At 37.9% G+C, this 18,104-nt stretch overlaps 1 protein-coding gene across 2 annotated transcripts in view; it reads left to right on the top strand.

Moving 5' to 3' along the window:
* Positions 1 to 18,104, top strand: part of LOC309654029 (immunoglobulin-binding protein 1-like) — a 36,185-nt gene that overhangs the window by 7,045 nt on the left and 11,036 nt on the right. The window contains exons 3-5 of one of the 2 annotated variants that reach the window (XM_082478689.1): positions 2,061 to 2,256; positions 3,838 to 3,917; positions 4,636 to 4,748. In XM_082478689.1, coding sequence (XP_082334815.1) covers positions 2,061 to 2,256; positions 3,838 to 3,917; positions 4,636 to 4,748 — 389 coding nt within the window. The remainder of the gene's footprint in view (positions 1 to 2,060; positions 2,257 to 3,837; positions 3,918 to 4,635; positions 4,749 to 18,104) is intronic. The other variant, XM_082478690.1, reaches the window with a different exon arrangement.

Raw genomic sequence — 18,104 nt, 5'->3', positions numbered from 1 at the left:
CTTATTCAAAGGCCCAGTAGACTAACCAAGAATATACCCTTGATTACATACATTCTAAGGCCCTGATATATATATGTGCGTGCGTGCGTGTGTGTGTGTGTATGTATGTGTGTGTGTGTGTATATATATATATATATATATATATATATATACATATATATATATATATATATATATATATATATATATATATATAGTTTTTTTTCCCTGACTTAGGTGCATCCAGGAAAGAGGGTGGGGGTAGGAGTGGCACCAGAGTTAAGTGTTCTCAAGTGATATCTGTAATAGCATTCATGAACTAGGAATTGACCTGTGTAGTGTTTGACTCAGAAGGCCACCTGTGATGGTGCTGTGACAGTTATTTGTAACATTACATAAAGTGCCCACTTGTTGATTAAAAGAAGCAGAAGAGCCTCAAAGTTTTTATAATAAAGAATGTTTCCAGAGGGGAGGTTCTTGACTTTTTGTGGGTCGTGGTCCTCCTTAACCTCTCCCCAGTAAAAAAAAAAAAAAAAAAAGAAGAAGAAGAAACATACACGTAGAATTCTATACAAAATTTGGGGGAGTTCAAGAACACCCCTCTCTCCAAACTCTGTCCATGGACCTCAGGTTAAGAACTTCAGATTTGGGTGAACGCCCACAGAGGAGCGTCTGGTTCTGGATGTCTAGAGTGGGGTTCCAGACATAGATATTTCAAGATACTTCTCTTGGAAGTTGTGGAGTTTTCCCTTGGTTCCTCTCTGCCTCAAGACTTTACATCCAATAAATCAGCAAATACTGTTATATTTTAATTATGTCCACATCTCACCACCTCCCTATTTCAAGTCACTGTCTCTCACTTGGATTGTGGCAATACCCTCTTAATTGATTTTCCTGCTCCACCCTTGCCTCCCACCCCCCCAAGTCTACACACAACAGAGTAGTCCATTAAAAAAATGTTCATTTCATGTATTCTATTTTAAAGCTTCCAGTGGCTTTCTCTTCTCAAAATATCATGACGTTTGATATTTCGTGTCTTCTTGGCCTACAGGGTTCTACAAATTATGGCCCTGACTATCTCTCTGACCTCACTTCCTATTATTCTTCACTCCATGCCAACCACACTGACCTCCTTGCTATTTCTCAAAGATGTCAGGCCAGCACTCTCCCACCCCAGGACCTTCATATTTGCTTTTCCCCCTTAGAACACTGTTTCAGATACTGGCATGGCTTCCATCCTTATTTCCTTGAAGTCTTTGCTCAAATGTCATGTCTTCAAAGAAGTCTCTCCTGATCACCCCTACTTTCGCACCATCACTCTATCCACATTACCTTGCTTTTTTTGCTTCTTCAGAGCACCTCACCACCACCTGACTCATCTATTTCTTTTTGTCTGTCTTCTCACACTAGATTGAAGGCTTAAGGAGAGCAAGGACTTTCTTGTATGCACTGTTGTGTCTCAAGCACTGAGAACAGTACCTGTCACGCAATAGGTACTCAGTAAATAGTTGTCCAGTGAGTGATAGGTGACATACTAGAAGGCATCTTGAAAAAAGCAGGCAGGGTGGATATGAGTCTTCAGATTATACTAGGATGAGTTAGAGGAGTTGGAAATGTTTTGCCCAGAAGAAAAGAAGAGATGACCATTTTTTAGGCTGTTTCACAAGGAATTCCTGCATCAATGGCAGGTAAATGACCCCTAAGATTCTATGACTATTTGAAGCTGTAATTCCCAAATAGACATTGTATATACTAAGCACCCAACCTAGTAAAGGTTGATGTCATAAAATTACTAAGACACTCCCATCTCAAAATATGATGGGAAGAGTTGCTCAGATCAGGTTACTTTGATATTTTTCTAGTTTCAGAATGTATTTCTCAGCTTCTGCTGATACCTTCCTTGCCTTGTAGTCTTGAGAGAACTGCCTTGGTGGCAAATTCTGAGGTATAGAATCTGTATTTTTGCCTAAATGGAAATCGGTGTACCCGGTCATTTGTAAAGTTAAAATTGTATTGTGGCCTTCTTTTGAAGGAACACCTCTTTATTTTTAAGTTCATGGTAATGCGTTTCTGTGGAACAGATACAAGCAGAAGAAGGAGGTGGAGCATAGGTTGTCTGCACTGAAATCTGCTGTGGAAAGTGGTCAAGCAGATGATGAGCGTGTTCGTGAATATTACCTCCTTCACCTTCGAAGGTGGATTTGTATCAGCTTAGAAGAGATTGAGAGCATTGACCAGGAGATAAAGATCTTGAGAGGAAAAGACTCTTCAAAAGAGGTAAGCCTCGTCACTGTCTATATTGCTAAAAAAGCTACTGTCAGAGATTTGAATCTTCTAGAGGAGAGTAATCGAATTAAAATCCTTTTAAGTCTCCATAAAATCATTGTTCTTATTAAGATTAGTGGAGGAAGGCTGAAGGTTCACTAGGATAGCTTTCTTTCTAGCTTATAGTATTGTTCCCCACTGCTTTCTAACCTGTAACACACTTCCAGTCTTTTGTAATTTTGTGACATGCCAGGAGGGAGAGAGGCTTCTCTGAAGTGAAAATTGGTTTGGGCTGTGAGCAGTCATGACTGCTGAAGGAAGGCATAGGGAGGTGGGCCTTGAAAACCTGTACTTGACTGTAATAAACAGGAAGAGGGATAGGATGGGAATGAAGAAGAAGAGTGTAACTTGAGAAAGAGAAAAGAGTAAAAAGAAGATAAAGCAAAAGACATGGAATGTGTTTAGGTTGGGGGAGAAACCAGGATTTAACCTTACACAATGATACACTCTCACACCTTAGGTCACCCAAGTATGAAACACAGCAAGGACATCTCTGTGCACAAAATGTCGGGCATATTGGTAAAGAAAACTTGTTGTAACGGCACTTTGGCTGTCTCTAAAGATCATAAATGTGTTTTGGAGCTGCTACTTCAAAATATTAGGCTCTGCTGCCAATTTTTTTTTGGTTCACAATATAACATGAATTGAGTTCAATTTATCAGCTAGTCGCAGGCATTTAAGTCCTCAGAGAAACCTCTTGCTAATTCGATTTTCACTGATTAGCCCAGGAGCTTTTGCCTCAGGGTAACATCAACCTAGTTTCTCGTGTGAAAGGATCAAAGAATGAACAATTAGTATTCTAAAGCCTTAAGGCCCCTTGGGCATATCTAAATCAGTGGTTTTCAAGCATCATGAGGCTGGACTCTTCTGGATCCTCCCATCTCCTTAGTTTTTTTGTTTTTATGCTCTCTCATTTGGTATTGGGATTGGCTCTGGAAGTGATGGAGTTTAGAACCAAGTGAACATCTTTTCTTTGATCTTTTCTTTGTTTTGGTGTGCCCCTGGACAGCCAAGTTTCCTTGAAACATTTCTATACACCTATATATGAAAGATACTAACCCATTCTTCCCCCCCCCCTTGCATTTAGGAACATCCACTTCTAAAACATCCTAGGGAGCTCATGACAGTTAATAGCAAAATTACATTGGACAAGGTTTTAGCAGAAGGGTCTTCATAATTCAGCTTTAGCACTGAAGGCCAGGCTAAGGAAAGGGGCTTCAAATTCAGCTCAAGGGTTTTAGATAGAACATGGAAGAAGGCTTTGGAATCTTCCTCTTTGGAGGGGAGTATTTTAAAGTCAAGTAATTTTTCACTTGTGGTGAAATGATTCCTGGGAGAGCTTTCTCTTCCTTCCTTTCCAGCAAGATACTTGGGCCACCTCAGGAGAGCTAACCAACCTCCACCATTAGTATTCTGCAGATATATTTTAGAGACTGATAAATAGGGCTTTTCAAGCACCTAAAGACATAAGAGCCTGCATAGTGGGGTGGGCAGAATGACAAGTACACTTCTGATAATTAATTTCCTTTTTAGGCATCAACTTTTCACTCATCTCGTCAGGACAGGCGTCCAGTGAAACCGTTTGTTCTCACTCGGAACATGGTCCAAGCCAAGTAGGTAGTATTAAAAAGTGGGTTGCCTTTGCAAGCCCCATGCTTTTATGGTTCATTTACAGTGCATGAGTAACAGAAGGTAATGGCTTCACCTGGGGAGGCTGTTCTTTCATCAGAGGGATATTATCTCTTCTGATACTTTCTCTGTCTGTCTTCATCAGACATTTCTCTCACAAACTCGAGCTTAAAAATAGGCTAGAAAGGAAACCAACAAAAATTAATTAATTAACTAATTAAAAACAGAAAGAAGTAAAGAATCTAAGGGAGAATTGTAGACCTTAAAATTGTTTCCCACTGTTTCCTTCAGCTACAGTTCTCAAAAGGACATGTTTGCCTATCTAGGTTTTAATTCTGAGTTTTGGGATGCTTTTCCATAGGGTGGCAGAAGAGTCTTCTTCCTCTGTGTATCTTTTATACCCTCCAAGTATAAATACTCCTTCCATCGTATCATCACTCCTCTGTGGGGCGTTAGCCTCCAGGATTGCTTACTGAGAGATGATTCTGGGCTATTTATCTTCTCATGAAAGCTCTTGCCTTTAATTCTCCTTCCTGGATGCCTCTTTTTACATATCCTAACAGCAGTTTGCACAAATCCCCCAGAAGATAGCTGGGTAGGGGAGCAAGGATGAAACAGACACAGGATTTATCACTAAAGAGAAGAGGCTTTTTAATAGAGCTATTTATGTTTACTTTTCTAAATGCAGTGTGATTCTTGCAGAGTATTTGGAGCTTGTTACCCAAGTCTGGCATCTATGACAGTGAATGACTGGTATGAAGAGCATCGGAAATTTGGAGCATTACCCGATCAGGGTATAGCCAAGAAAACATCAGGTATGGAGGGGTGGGAGGAGGGTAGTTATACTACTACACTACTGGTCCCTAACTCTGGAGCAATTAAATTCAGACCAAGTATTTTTGCCTTTTAGAAGCAAAAGAAATCTGGACAAGGATTCTGAGTAATAGATTCTAGTCAGTATTTTATTTCATTTATTATTAAAATAAATAGCACATGATTTTGGGAGGATGGAGGCAGTGGGACAGCATAGTTTTCTAATTTCTCTAAATATCATGGCATAAAAACAGACTGAGCAGCTAGATAGCAAAGCCAAAAATCCATAGATAGCAGTTCTGCTTCTGGTAACAGTAGATAGGTTGTATCAGGCCAACCCCTCCTATAGATTACAATTACAGACTGAACAGAATATAACAAAACAGCTATCTGAAGGCACTGAGAGTGACCAAAATCAGACATAAACTGTAGGGCAGTCAACACTTATAAGAAGGGAACGGTACTTGGAACTTCTTGAGGGCAAGGACTTTGGCTTACTGTGTTCTTGGTGCTCAGTTTGGTAATTAGATCATGGTAGGTACTTGGAAGTGTCTTTGGGAGGGAAAGGTGGAGCTGCTAGTCATTAGAAAGATGGAAGCAATATGGCATAGCAGAAAAAGCATGGACAGATCTGGAGTAACCAATTACTCCTACCACTTAGATAGGACATCATCTAGCCCTTCTTAGCCTATTTTCCTTATCTCACGTATTATCTCACTTGATACTCTTAACAACACCATGAAGCAAACATTCTTACTCCCATTTTAGAATGAGGAAATGGTGTCTGAGAACTAACCCAAAGTAAACATAGCTAGAAAGTGGCCAGGCTAGGGTCTTAATACAGGCCCTAAAATTCCCACTTCCAATGCTGTTTCCACTGTAGCAAAGAGAAGAGTGATCATTTGAAAAGGTTTCCTGTTATTTGTATAGCTTTTCACCCATGGGCAGGCTACACTTGCTGTTATATGGAGGTAGGTAAAACTTGGATAGAAACCAGTCTTATTGGATGAGGAAGGAGAGAACTGAGTTCAGGGTGACTGTAGCAACTGAAAACTGGGAAGATATCCCAGGAGAGAACCACAGAGGAGGAGCCCTAATTGTATAAACCCTGCCCAAATCTCTGGCAGACTACTAAGCTATACAGGATTGACGCCAAGCACCCTCGATAGAGGTAAAATAACTGAATGGATAATCTAGCTACTGCCCAATGCAGAGGAAACAGAATTTGGAATTTTCATTCTAGACAAATGAAAACTAACTAAAATGAAAAATCAGTACTTTTTAGAGGAACAAAACAGAATTCATAATCTCTACAACATAACCGTTCACAAAGTCTGGGATTCAGTCCTAAAATACTATACGTACGGGAGAAAAAAAAAGAAAATGTGACTTATAGTCAAGAGGAAAAGCAATCAATGAAGACCAACCCCAAGATAACTCAGATGTTGAAATTAGCAGATAAGGACTTTAAAGCAGCTTATTTCTATGCTCAAGGGCATAGGGGAAAATATACTTGTAATGAATGAAAAGGTAAGAAATCTCAGAGAAGTTGAAACTGCACAAAAAATTCTGGAACTGAAAAATACAATATCTGAAGTTTAAAAATCAAACCAGACTTATAGATACAGACAAAAAAATGGGTGGTTGCCACAGGAGAGGGAGGTTGGAGAGGGGAAATAGGTGAAGGGGATTAAGAGCTATAAACCTCTAGTTATAAAATAAATAAAGCCACAGGGGTGTAATATACAACATAAAAAACGTTGTCAATAATATTGTGATAACTTTGTGTAGGGACAGACGGTTACCAGATTTATGGTGGTGATCATTTCATAATGTATGCAAATGTCAAACCACTGTAATGCACCTGAAACTAACATATTGTACATCAACTATATTTCAATTTTTTAAAATTGGATGAGATTAATAACAGATAGGCAATGACAGGAGAAAGAGTTGGTTAACTTGATATAAGCCAATCTGAAAAAAAAAAAAAAGATTGGTAAAAAATGAAGAGCCTCAATGACCTGTGGAACAATGTAAAAAGTTCTACCATATGTACAATTAGAATACCAGTAGGAGAGAAGAAAGAGAGAGAAGGGGCCATTAAAAAAAAAATGAAGAAATGATGGCTGATATGTTCCCCAAATCTGTGAAACACAAATTTTCAAATTTAGAAATATCAGTAAGCCCTAACTAAGCAGGTTTTAAATACAGTGGAAAACCAAGCATAGGCACATCGTAGTCAAACTGCCAAAAACAAAAGAAAAAGAGAATCTTGAAAGCAGCCAGAGATAAAGTACATATTACACACAGAAGAACAATGATTTGAATTGTTGTCACCTTCCCATTTGAAACAGTGGGTCCCAGAGATAGTAAAGCAATGCCTCAATTAAACACCCCAATTTTATTTATTTAATTTTTCGTTGCATTGGGTCTTCGTTGCTGCGTGCAGGCTTTCTCTTGTTGCTTCGAGCGGGGCCTACTCTTTGTTGTGGTGTTTGGGCTTCTCATTGCGGTGGCTTCTCATTGCAGAGCACAGGCTCTAGGTGCTTGGGCTTCAGTAGTTGTGGCACATGGGCTCCATAGTTGTGGCACAGGGCCTTAGTTGCTCTGTGGCACGTGAGATCTTCCCGGACCAGGGCTCGAACCCGTGTCCCCTGCGTTGGCAGGCAGATTCTTAACCACTGTGCCACCAGGGAAGTCCCTTAACACCCCAAGTTAAAAATGAGTAAAAGACCTTAGACACCTCACTGAAGAAGATTATATAGATGGGAAATGAGCATATGAAAAGATGCCCAACATCATATGTCATTAGGGAATTGCAAATTAAAACAACCATGATCCCACTACACCCCTATAAGAATGGCCAGAATCCAAAATACTGACAACACCAAATGCTGGCATAGATAATGGAGCAACAGGGACTGTCATTCATTGTTGGTGGGAATGTAAAATGGTACAGACACTTTGGAAGACAGTTTGTCAGAATTAAACATTCTCTTACCATGGTATCGAGCAGTCATGCTCCTTGGTATTTACCCAAATGAGTTGAAGTTAGGTCCACACAAAAATTGCACACAAATGTTTATAGCAGCTTTATTCATAATTGCCAACATTTGGAAGCAACCAAGATGCCCTCAGTAGGCAAACGGATAAACTGTGGTACATACAGACAATGGAATAATATTCATTGCTAAAAACAAATGAGCTATCAAGACATAAAAAGACATGGAGGAAACTTAAATGCATATTACTAAGTGAGAGAAGCTAATCTGAAAAGGCTACATACTGTATGATTCCAGCTACATGACATTCTGGAAAAGGCAAAACTATGGAGAGAGTAAAAGGGTCAGTGGTTGCCAGGGATTAGAGGAAAAGGGATGAATAGGCAAAACACAGAGGATTTTTGGGGCAGGTAGACTACTCAGTATGATGCTGTAATGGTGAATATATGTCTTTATACATTTGCCCAAATCCATAGAATGTACAACACCAAGAGTGAACCCTAATATAAACTGTAGACTTTGCATGATGATAATGCATCAGTGTAGGTTCATTGATTATAACAAATGTACCACTGTGGCTCAATGTTGATAGTATGGGGAGGCTGTGTCTTTGTGGGGCAGGGTGTATATAGGAACGCTGTGTACTTTTCATTTAGTTTTACTCTATACCTAAGACTGCTCTAAAACTAAGGCCTATTTTTAAAAAATAATGCAAAGAGAGAAAGCTATAAAGTCAATGGAGAGATTAAAAGGGAGGAAGGCAAGAAAGAATGGAGAAACAAAAAACAGATGAGATGAACAGAAAACCAATAGCAGAATGGTAAATCCCAATACAGCCATGTCGGTAATTATGTTAAATATAAATGGAGTAAACCTTCAAATTAGAAATCAGAGATTGATTACCAGACTCAACCACCTGCTGTCTACAAGAGGTTCATTTTATTTGTTTTTTAATTGAAGTATAGTTGATTTACAATATTAGTTTCAGGTGTACAGCAAGATGATTCAGTATTTTTGTAAATTATGCTCCATTATAAGTTATTACAAGATAATGAGTATCATTCCCTGTGCTATACAATATATCCTTGTTGATTATCTATATTATACATAGTAGTTTGTATCTGTTAATTCCATACCCCTAATTTGTCCCTCCCCACTTTCCTCGCCCTCTTTGGTAGCTACAAGTTTGTTTTCTATATCTCTGAGTCTGTTTCTGTTTTTCATATCCATTCATTTGTATTACTTTTTAGATTCCACATATAAGTAATATCATACAGTATTTGTCTTTCTCTGTCTGACTTATTTCACTAAGCATAATACTCTCTAGGTTCATCCATGTTGCTGCAAATTGCAGAATTTCATTCTTTTTTATGGCTGAGTAATAGTCCATTCTCTGTGTGTGTGTGTGTGTGTGTGTGTGTGTGTGTGTGTGTGTGTGTATATATATATATATATGTATATATATATATACCACATCGTCTTTATCCATTCATCTGTTGATGGGCACTTGGGTTGCTTCCATCTCTTGGCTATTGTAAATAGTGCTGCTATAAACATCGGGGTGCATGTATCTTTTCGAATTAGTGGTTTCAGTTTTTCTAGATATATACTTAAGAGTGGAATTGCTGGATCATATGGTAGTTCTATTTTTAGGTTTTTGAGGAACCTGCATACTGTTTTGCATAGTGGCTGCACCAATTTACATTCTTACCACCAGTGTACGAGGGTTCCCTTTTCTTCACATCCTCCCCAGCATTTGTTATTTGTAGACTTTTTGATGATAGCCGTTCTGACAGGTGTGAGGTAATACTTAATTGTGGTTTTGATTTGCATTTTTCTAATAATTAGTTTTGTTGAACATCTTTTCATGTGCCTGTTAGCCATCTGTATGTCTTTGGAAAACTGTCTCTTCAGGTCTTCGGCCCATTTATTGGGTTGTCTGTTTTTTTGATGATGAATTGTATGAGCTGTTCATAATATTTTGGATAGTAATTCCTTATGGGTCACATCAGTTGTAAATATTTGCTCCCACTGTATAGGTTGTCTTTTCATTTTGTCAATATTTTCCCTTGTTGTGTAAAAGCTTTTAAGTTTAATTATGTCCCATTTGTTTAGTTTTGCTTTTACTTCTTTTGCCTTAGGAGACAGAGCCAAAAAAAAATATTGCTACGATTATGTCAGAGTGTTCTGCCTATATTCTCTTCTAGGAGTTTTATGGTTTCAGGTCTTGTATCTAGGTCTCCTAATCCATTTTGAGTTCATTTTTGTATGTGGTATGAGGGAATGTTCTAATCTCACTGTTTTACGTGTAGCTGTCCAATTTTCCCAGCACCACTTACCGAAGGGACTGTCCTTTCTTCATTATATATTCTTGCCTCTTTTGTCATGGATTAATTGACCATAGCCTATTTCTGGGCTCTCTGTTCTCTTCCATTAATCTGTGTGTCTGTTTTCGTGTGAGTACCATGCTGTTTTGATTACTGTAGCTTTGTAGTATATTCTGAAGCCTGGGAGCATTATACCTCTGGCTTTGTTCTTTTTCCTCAAGATTGCTTTGGCAATTCAGGATCTTTTGTGGTTCCATATGAATTTTAGGGTTATTTGTTCTAGTCCTGTGAAAAATATCATGTGTATTTTGATAGGGATTGCATTAAATCTGTAAATTGCTTTGGACAGCATGGCCATTTTAATAATATTAATTCTTCTAATCCAAGAGCACAGGATATCTTTCCATTTCTTTGTATCATCTTTAGTTTCCTTTATAAATGTTTTATAGTTTTCAGAGTATAGGTCTTTCACCTTCTTAGTTAAGTTTATTCCTAGGTATTTTATTCTTTTTGATGCAATTTTAAGCAGGATTTTTTTTGTTTTGTTTTCTGATATTTTATTGTTAGTGTATAGTAATGCAACAGATTTCTGTATATTGGTCTTGTATCCTGCAACCTTGCTGAATTCATTTATTAGTTCTAATAGTTTTTGGGTGGAGACTTTAGGGTTTTCTAGATATAGTACCACGTCATCTGCAAATAATGACAGTTTTACCTCTTCCCTTCTGATTTGGATGCCTTTTATTTCTTTCTTGTCTGCTGTGACTAGGACTTCTAATACTATGTTGAATAGAAGTGGGGAGAATGAGCATCCTTGTCTTGTTCCAGAATTTAGCGGGAAGGCTTTCAGCTTTTCACCGTTAAGTATGACATTGGTTGTGGGTTTGTCCTAATTGGCCTTTATTATGTTAAGATATGTTCCCTCGATACCCACTTTCAGAGTTTTTATTATTAATGGATGTTGAATTTTGTCACATTGGTTTTTCTAAATCTATTGAGATGTTCATGTGATTTTTATCCTTCCTTTTGATAATGTGGTGTATCACACTGATTAATTTGCATATATTGAATTACCCTTGTGACCCTAGAATAAATTCAGCTTGATCGTTGTGTATGATCCTTTATATATATTTTTAGATTTGGTTTGCTAATATCTTGTTGAGGATTTTTGCATTTATATTCATCAAATATACTGGCCTGTACTTTCCTTTTTTTGTAGTGCCACACTGTGGCATGGAGTGAGCAGGGCCAGAACATTCAGCTGGGGCTGGGGTACACATGCAGCAAAGCAGCTGTGGGAAACCCAGTAGCTCTGCTGCCATCAGAAGTCTGGGCAGCTTCTGGGGCACCTCTTGAGTAAATTCCAGCAATGGTCACCACTCTTGCCCCACGTGGGCTCCACCCTAGGGCCAGGTCACCTCTCCATCTCAAGGTCAAGTCTTTTTTCAGGTCCTGGCCACCCTAGATCCAGTGCCATGCTTGTGGCATGAAGTGAGCAGAGCTAGAACATACTTTCAACTCTGGCTGGAGAGCACAGCATGGCTGTTGCATGAAACCAGTAGCCTAGGGCAGCAGACTGCTGGTTTCTCTACCCTACCTGGGGACAATCTACCATGCAGTACTCATGAGTGGAGCCCAGGTTTCTCTATGGACTTCTGTGTATCTTTCTTACAACCTTGGTTGTACAGGAGTCTTTCTGCCAATTTCCAGTTAGTTTTCAGTGAGAATCGTTCTACATGTTGATATATTTTTGATGTGTTCATGGGGAGAGGTGAACTCCACCTCTTCTTACACCACCCTCTTGATCTCCTATCAAGAGATGCATTTAAATATAAAGATACAGATTGGTGGAATGTAAAAAGATTTTTTAAATATACCATGCTTACAGTAAACATAAGAAAGCTGCAGAAGCTATATAATGTCAGATAAAGTAGACTTCAAGACAAAAGGTGTTACTGGACTTTCAAAAAGACATTTAGTGCTGATAAAAGGGGCAATTTATCTGGAAGACATAGCAATCATAAACATGTTTGTGACTAATAACAATCTTCAAATCACATGAAGAAAAATTGACAGAATTAAATGGAGAAATAGACAAATCTACAGCCATAGTTAGAGATTTTCATACTTCTCTTTCAGTAACTGAAAGAATTTCTGGACAGAAAATCAGTAAGGACATAAAAGATCTGGAGAAAACTCACAGCCACCTTAACCTGTTTGACATTTATAGAAAAATATATCCAATAGCTGCAAAATACACCTTTTTTCAAATGCACGTGGTACATTCACTAACTTAGACCATAGTCTGGGCCACCAAATAAGTGTCCATAAACTTTCTTTTTTTTAATTAATTAATTTATTTTTAAAATTAATTAATTAATTTGGCTGCATTGGATCTTAGTTGTGGCACGTGGGATCTTCATCACGGCATGTGAGATCTTTTGTTGTGGTGTATGGGCTCTTCATTGCAGCGCGCGGGCTTCTCTCTAGTTGTGGCGCATGGGCTCTAGAATGCGTGGGCTCAGGAGTTGTGGTGCACAGGCTTAGTTGCCCCATGGCAGGTGGGTTCTTATTTCCCCAGCCAGGGATCGAACTCTTGTCCCCTGCATTGGAAGGTGGATTCTTAACCACTGGACCATCAGGGGAGTCCCTCCATAAACTCTGAAAGACTGAAATTGCACTATGTTCTCTGACCACAGTCTAATTCAGTTAGCAATCAATGACATATAGGAAGTCCCTAAATATTTTAAAATTAAACAACATACTTATAAATAACCCATCAGTCAAAGAAGAAATCACAAAGAAAATTAAGTATTTTTAACTGAATGGTAATGAAATACATTAAAACTTGTGGGATACAACTAAAGCAGTGCTGAGAGGGAAAGGTATAACTTTCAGTAGTTATATTAGAAAAAAGAAAGGTAAAATCAGTTACTAAGGTACTAACTTAAGAAGTTGGAGAAAACAAGAACAAAATAAGCTTAAAGTATATGGAAGAAAGGAAACAATAAAGATTGAGAACCTCGGGGGGGTTGGTGGTTGTACTGTTGCACAAGAGTCAAACATGTGTATACCCTCATGACCTGGCAGTTTCACTCCCAGGTATATACCTAAGGGGAATGAGACCATATTTCCTCAAAAGCCTTGTACAAGAATGCTCATAGCAGCACTATTTGTAATGCCCCAAACTGAACACTACTTAAGTGCCCATACATAGTAGAAATGGATAAATAAATTTTGTCATATTCACACAGTGAAATACTATTTAGCAATAAGGTTAAACAGACTATAGTTCTTTACTTATAAGTAACAAATATAGCTAAATTTTACAAACATAATTTGAGTAAAAAAAGTCAGACACAAAAGAGCATAAAGTTCAGACATGGCTGAAACTTGTATATGCTGGTTAAAAGCCAGTATGGTGCTCACCCTTAGTGGGAGATCATGAATGGAACTGGATCTGAGGGGGACTTCTGAAGAGTTAGTAATGTTTTGTATCTTAATCTGGGTAACCAATTACATGGATGTGTTCAGATGTGAAAATTGATTGAACTATACTGTGTGTATTTTTCTGCATGTATGTTATATTTCAGTAAAAAGACAAAAAATTCATGGATAATATTTACAGCAAAACTAAGTGACAGTGTATCCTCATGAAACACAAAATAAAAACAGGTAAGGGCAAATCATTCATAGCCACAAGATCAACAAGGAATGGACATCTGTGTAGGAGAAAGCACAAGGAGTGGACAGACCATGTGAAAGGCCTGACAAACAGGAGAATTCCAAAACAACAAACAAGTATTCACTAAAAAGCGTGGCATTCTGACAAGTGTGAGGTGGTATCTCATTGCAGTTGAGGTGGTTTTGATTTACATTTCCCTTATGATTAGTGATGTTGAGTACCTTTTCATGTGCCTGTTGTCCATCTCTGTGTCTTCTTTGGAAAAATGTCTATTCAGGTCTTCTGCCCATTTCTTATTCAGATTGTTTGTACTGAGTTGTATGAGTTCTTTATATATTTTGGATATTAACCCCTTAACAGATGTATTATTTGCAAATATCTTCTCCCATTCAGTTAAGTTGCCTTTTTGTTTTGCTGATGGTTCCCTTTGCTGTGCAAAAGTTTTTTAGCTTCATATGGTTCCGTTTGTTTATTTTTGGTTTTGTTGCCGTTGCCTGAGGAGACAGATCAAAAAAAATATTGCTAAGACCAGTTTCAAAGAGCATACTCCCTGTGTTTTCTTCTAGATGTTTTATGGTTTCAGGTCTTACATTTAAGTCTTTAATTCATTTTGAGTTTATTTTTGTAAATGATGTGAGAAAATGGTCTAGTTTCTTTAACTTGTAGCTCTCCAGTTTTCCCAACACCACTAAGCCATACAAATGAATAAAATCTTGCAATCTATGACAACATGGATGGACCTGGAGGGTATTATGCTAAGTGAATAAGTCAGACAGAGAAAGATACAACAAATGACTCCTAAAAAACCCAGAAACAGACTCATAGATACAGAGAACAAACTAGTGATTGAGAGAATGGGAGGATGGGTGAAATAAGTGAATGGGATTAAGAGATACAAATTACCAGTTATAAAATAAATAAGTCACAGGGATGTAATGCACAGCACAGGGAATATAATCAATAATATTAAATTAACTTTGTATGGCACATAATTGATACAAATATAGAATTACTATGTTGTACATCTGAAACAAATATTGTAAGTCAACTATACTTCAATTAAACATTTTTAATGAAAAAAATAGAAGTGTGGCAGTTCAGTTTAAGAATATTAGTTGAAATGGGAGGGGTTTTGCCCTCCAATAAAAACTGAATGAATACAAAGAACCTGTGGTCAGAAGGTCTGAAAGGGATGGAGCAAGCTAACCCTTAATGAACTCTTGAAAATGAGCCACCAGATCTCCCGACTCATACACAGTCTCACACTGAGGAGAAATTGCTGAGAATAGAATTCAAATTGAGTAGAACAGGGACAAAAAAGAATAAGGAAAGAAAAGGTCTCAATAAGAATGGGAGAGAGGACCAGAACCAAGAACTCTAATGAAGCAAGTCATCGTATTCCTTTAACATACATAAAAACAGCACAAAGGGAGCCTCTGTGAAGTTAGAAAAGCCACCCTGAACCATAGTTCTTTCTAAAAGTTCAGGAAAGTTTAGCACACATAAGAATGAGCAACAGATTGTGATGATGGTTGCAGAGTTCTGAATATACTAAAAACCACTGAATTGTACATTTTAAATAGGTGAATTTTATGGTATGTGAAAAATATCTCAATAAAACTGTGAGAAAAATGAATGGAAAATTAATCAAGGTCAGATCCCTCACAAAATTATTATAAGGAGAAAAAGGAGAGAATCAAAAGCATTCCATGTTGCTTATCTATTTTATGTATAGTAGTTTGTATCTTTTAATCCCATACTCCTAATTTGTCCCTCCCTCCCTCCTTGCTTTGGGAACCATAAATTTGTTTTCTATGTCTTTGAGTCAGTTTCTGTTTTGTATATAGTTTCATTTGTATTATTTTTTAGATTCCACATGTAATTGATAATAAAGGATATAAACTGAAAAAACATATATATATATACATAACTGAATCACTTTGCTGTACACCTGAAACTAACACAGTATTGTAAATCAACTATACTTCAACTAAAAAAAAAGAGAAAAAGGGGGAAAAAATTCCAGAAAGACACATTCAGAAAACAACAAATTTAAAATATACTGTTTAAAAATGAGTTGGAAGACATTAAGAAAATTAAATAAGACATGAAAGAACAATACAAAGCAGGATTAGAAAAACTCAGAAATGTAGTGACAACTTGGGGGAAGTAAGAAGAAAGAATCACTTGAGAAATGAAGGCTGAGGGACTTCCCTGGTGGTCAGTGGTTAAGAATCTGCCTTCCAATGCAGGGGATGTGAGTTCGATCCCTGGTCAGGGAACTAAGATCCCACATGCTGTGGGGCAAGTAAGCCCATGCACTCTAGAGCCCATGAGCCACAACTAGAGAGCCCATATGCCGCAACAAAGAGCCAGCATGCCGCAACTAAGACCCAACGCAGCCAAGTAAGTTAAAAAAGAAAAGAAAAGAGAAAGGAAGGCTGGGACTTCCCTGGTGATCCAGTGGTTAAGACTTCATGCTTCCACTGCAGGGAGCACAGGTTCGATCCCTGGTTGGGGAAATAAGATCCCACATGCTGTGTGGTGTGGCCAAAAAATAAAAATAAAAATAATAGAGATGAAAGCTAAGGCAGAACACTCTTTGACATAAATCGTAGCAATATCTTTATGGATCTGTCTCCTCAGACAAAGGAAACAAAAGCAAAAATAAACAAGTGGGACCTAATTAAACTTAAAAACTTCTGCACAGCAAAGGAAACCAACAACAAAATGAAAAGATAACCTACAGAATGGGAGAAAATATTTTGCAAATGGTATGCCCAATAAGGGGTTAATATCCAAAATATATAGATATTTATATATACAGTGGAGTATTAACCCTAAAAAGAGTGAAACTCTGCCATTTTCAACAACATGGATGGCCCCTAGAGGGTATTAGCCCTAGAGGGTATTAGTGCTTAGTGAAATAAGTCAGAGAAAGACAAATACTGTATGATATCATTTATATGTGGAATCAAAAAAATAATCTAATAAAAAATATAACAGAACCAGACTCACAGATACAGAGGACAACCTAGTGGATACCAGTGAGGAGAGAAAAGGGAGGGAAGGGCAAGATGGTAGGGGATTAAGAGGTACCAGCTACTATGTATAAAATGAATAAGCTACAAAGATACATTGTACAGCACAGGGAATATAGCCAATTTTTTTTAACATCTTTATTGGAGTACAATTGGTTTACAATGGAGTGTTAGTTTCTGCTTTATAACAAAGTGAATCAGCTATACATATACATATATCCCCATATCTCTTCCCTCTTAACATCTCCCTCCCTCCCACCCTCCCTATCCCATCCCTCTAGGTGGTCACAAAGCACCGAGCTGATCTCGCTGTGCTATGCAGCTGCTTTCCACTAGCTATTGGTTTTACATTTGGTAGTGTATATATGTCCATGCCACTCTCTCACTTTGTCCCAGGTTACCCTTCCCCATCCCCGTGTCCTCAAGTACATTCTCTAGTAGGTCTGTGTCTTTATTCCCATCCTGCCCCTAGGTTCTTCATGACCTTTTTTTTAAAACTTTTTTTTTAATATTCCATATATATGTGTTAGCATATGGTATTTGTATTTCTCTTTCTGACTTACTTCACTCTGTGTGACAGATCTAGGTCCATCCACCTCACTACAAATAACTCAGTTTCCTTTCTTTTTATGGCTGAGTAATGTTCCATTGTATATATGTGCCACATCTTCTTTATCCATTCATCTGTCAATGGACACTTAGGTTGCTTTCATGTCCTGGCTATTGTAAATAGAGCTGCAATGAACATTGTGGTATGTGACTCTTTGAATTATGGTTTTCTCAGGGTATATGCCCAGTAGTGGGATTGCTGGGTCATATGGTAGTTCTATTTTTACTTTTTTAAGGAACCTCCATACTCTTCTCCATAGTGGCTGTACCAATTTACATTCCCACCAAGAGTGAAAGAGCGTTCCCTTTTCTCCACACACTCTCCAACATTTGTTGTTTGTAGATTTTCTGATGATGCCCACTCTAACCGGTGTGAGGTGATACCTCATTGTAGTTTTAATTTGCATTTCTCTAATAATTAGTGATGTTGAGCAGCTTTTCATGCGCTTCTTGGCCATCTGTATGTCTTCTTTGGAGAAATGTCTGTTTAGGTCTTCTACTCATTTTTGGATTGAGTTGTTTGTTTTTTAATATTGAGCTGCATGAGCTGTTTATACATTTTGGAAATTAATCCTTTGTCCGTTAATTCGTTTGCAAATATTTTCTCCCATTCTGAGGGTTGTCTTTTCATCTTGTTTGTAGTTTCCTTTGCTGTGCAAAAGCTTATAAGTTTCATTCGGTCCCATTTGTT

This window comes from Balaenoptera physalus, assembly GCF_965194825.1.
Source record: "Balaenoptera physalus genome assembly, contig: HAP1_SCAFFOLD_1751, whole genome shotgun sequence".
NCBI classification, from domain to species: Eukaryota; Metazoa; Chordata; class Mammalia; order Artiodactyla; family Balaenopteridae; genus Balaenoptera; species Balaenoptera physalus.
The sequence above is the reverse complement of the archived record's forward strand: the minus strand, read 5'-3'. Positions and strand labels throughout refer to the sequence as shown.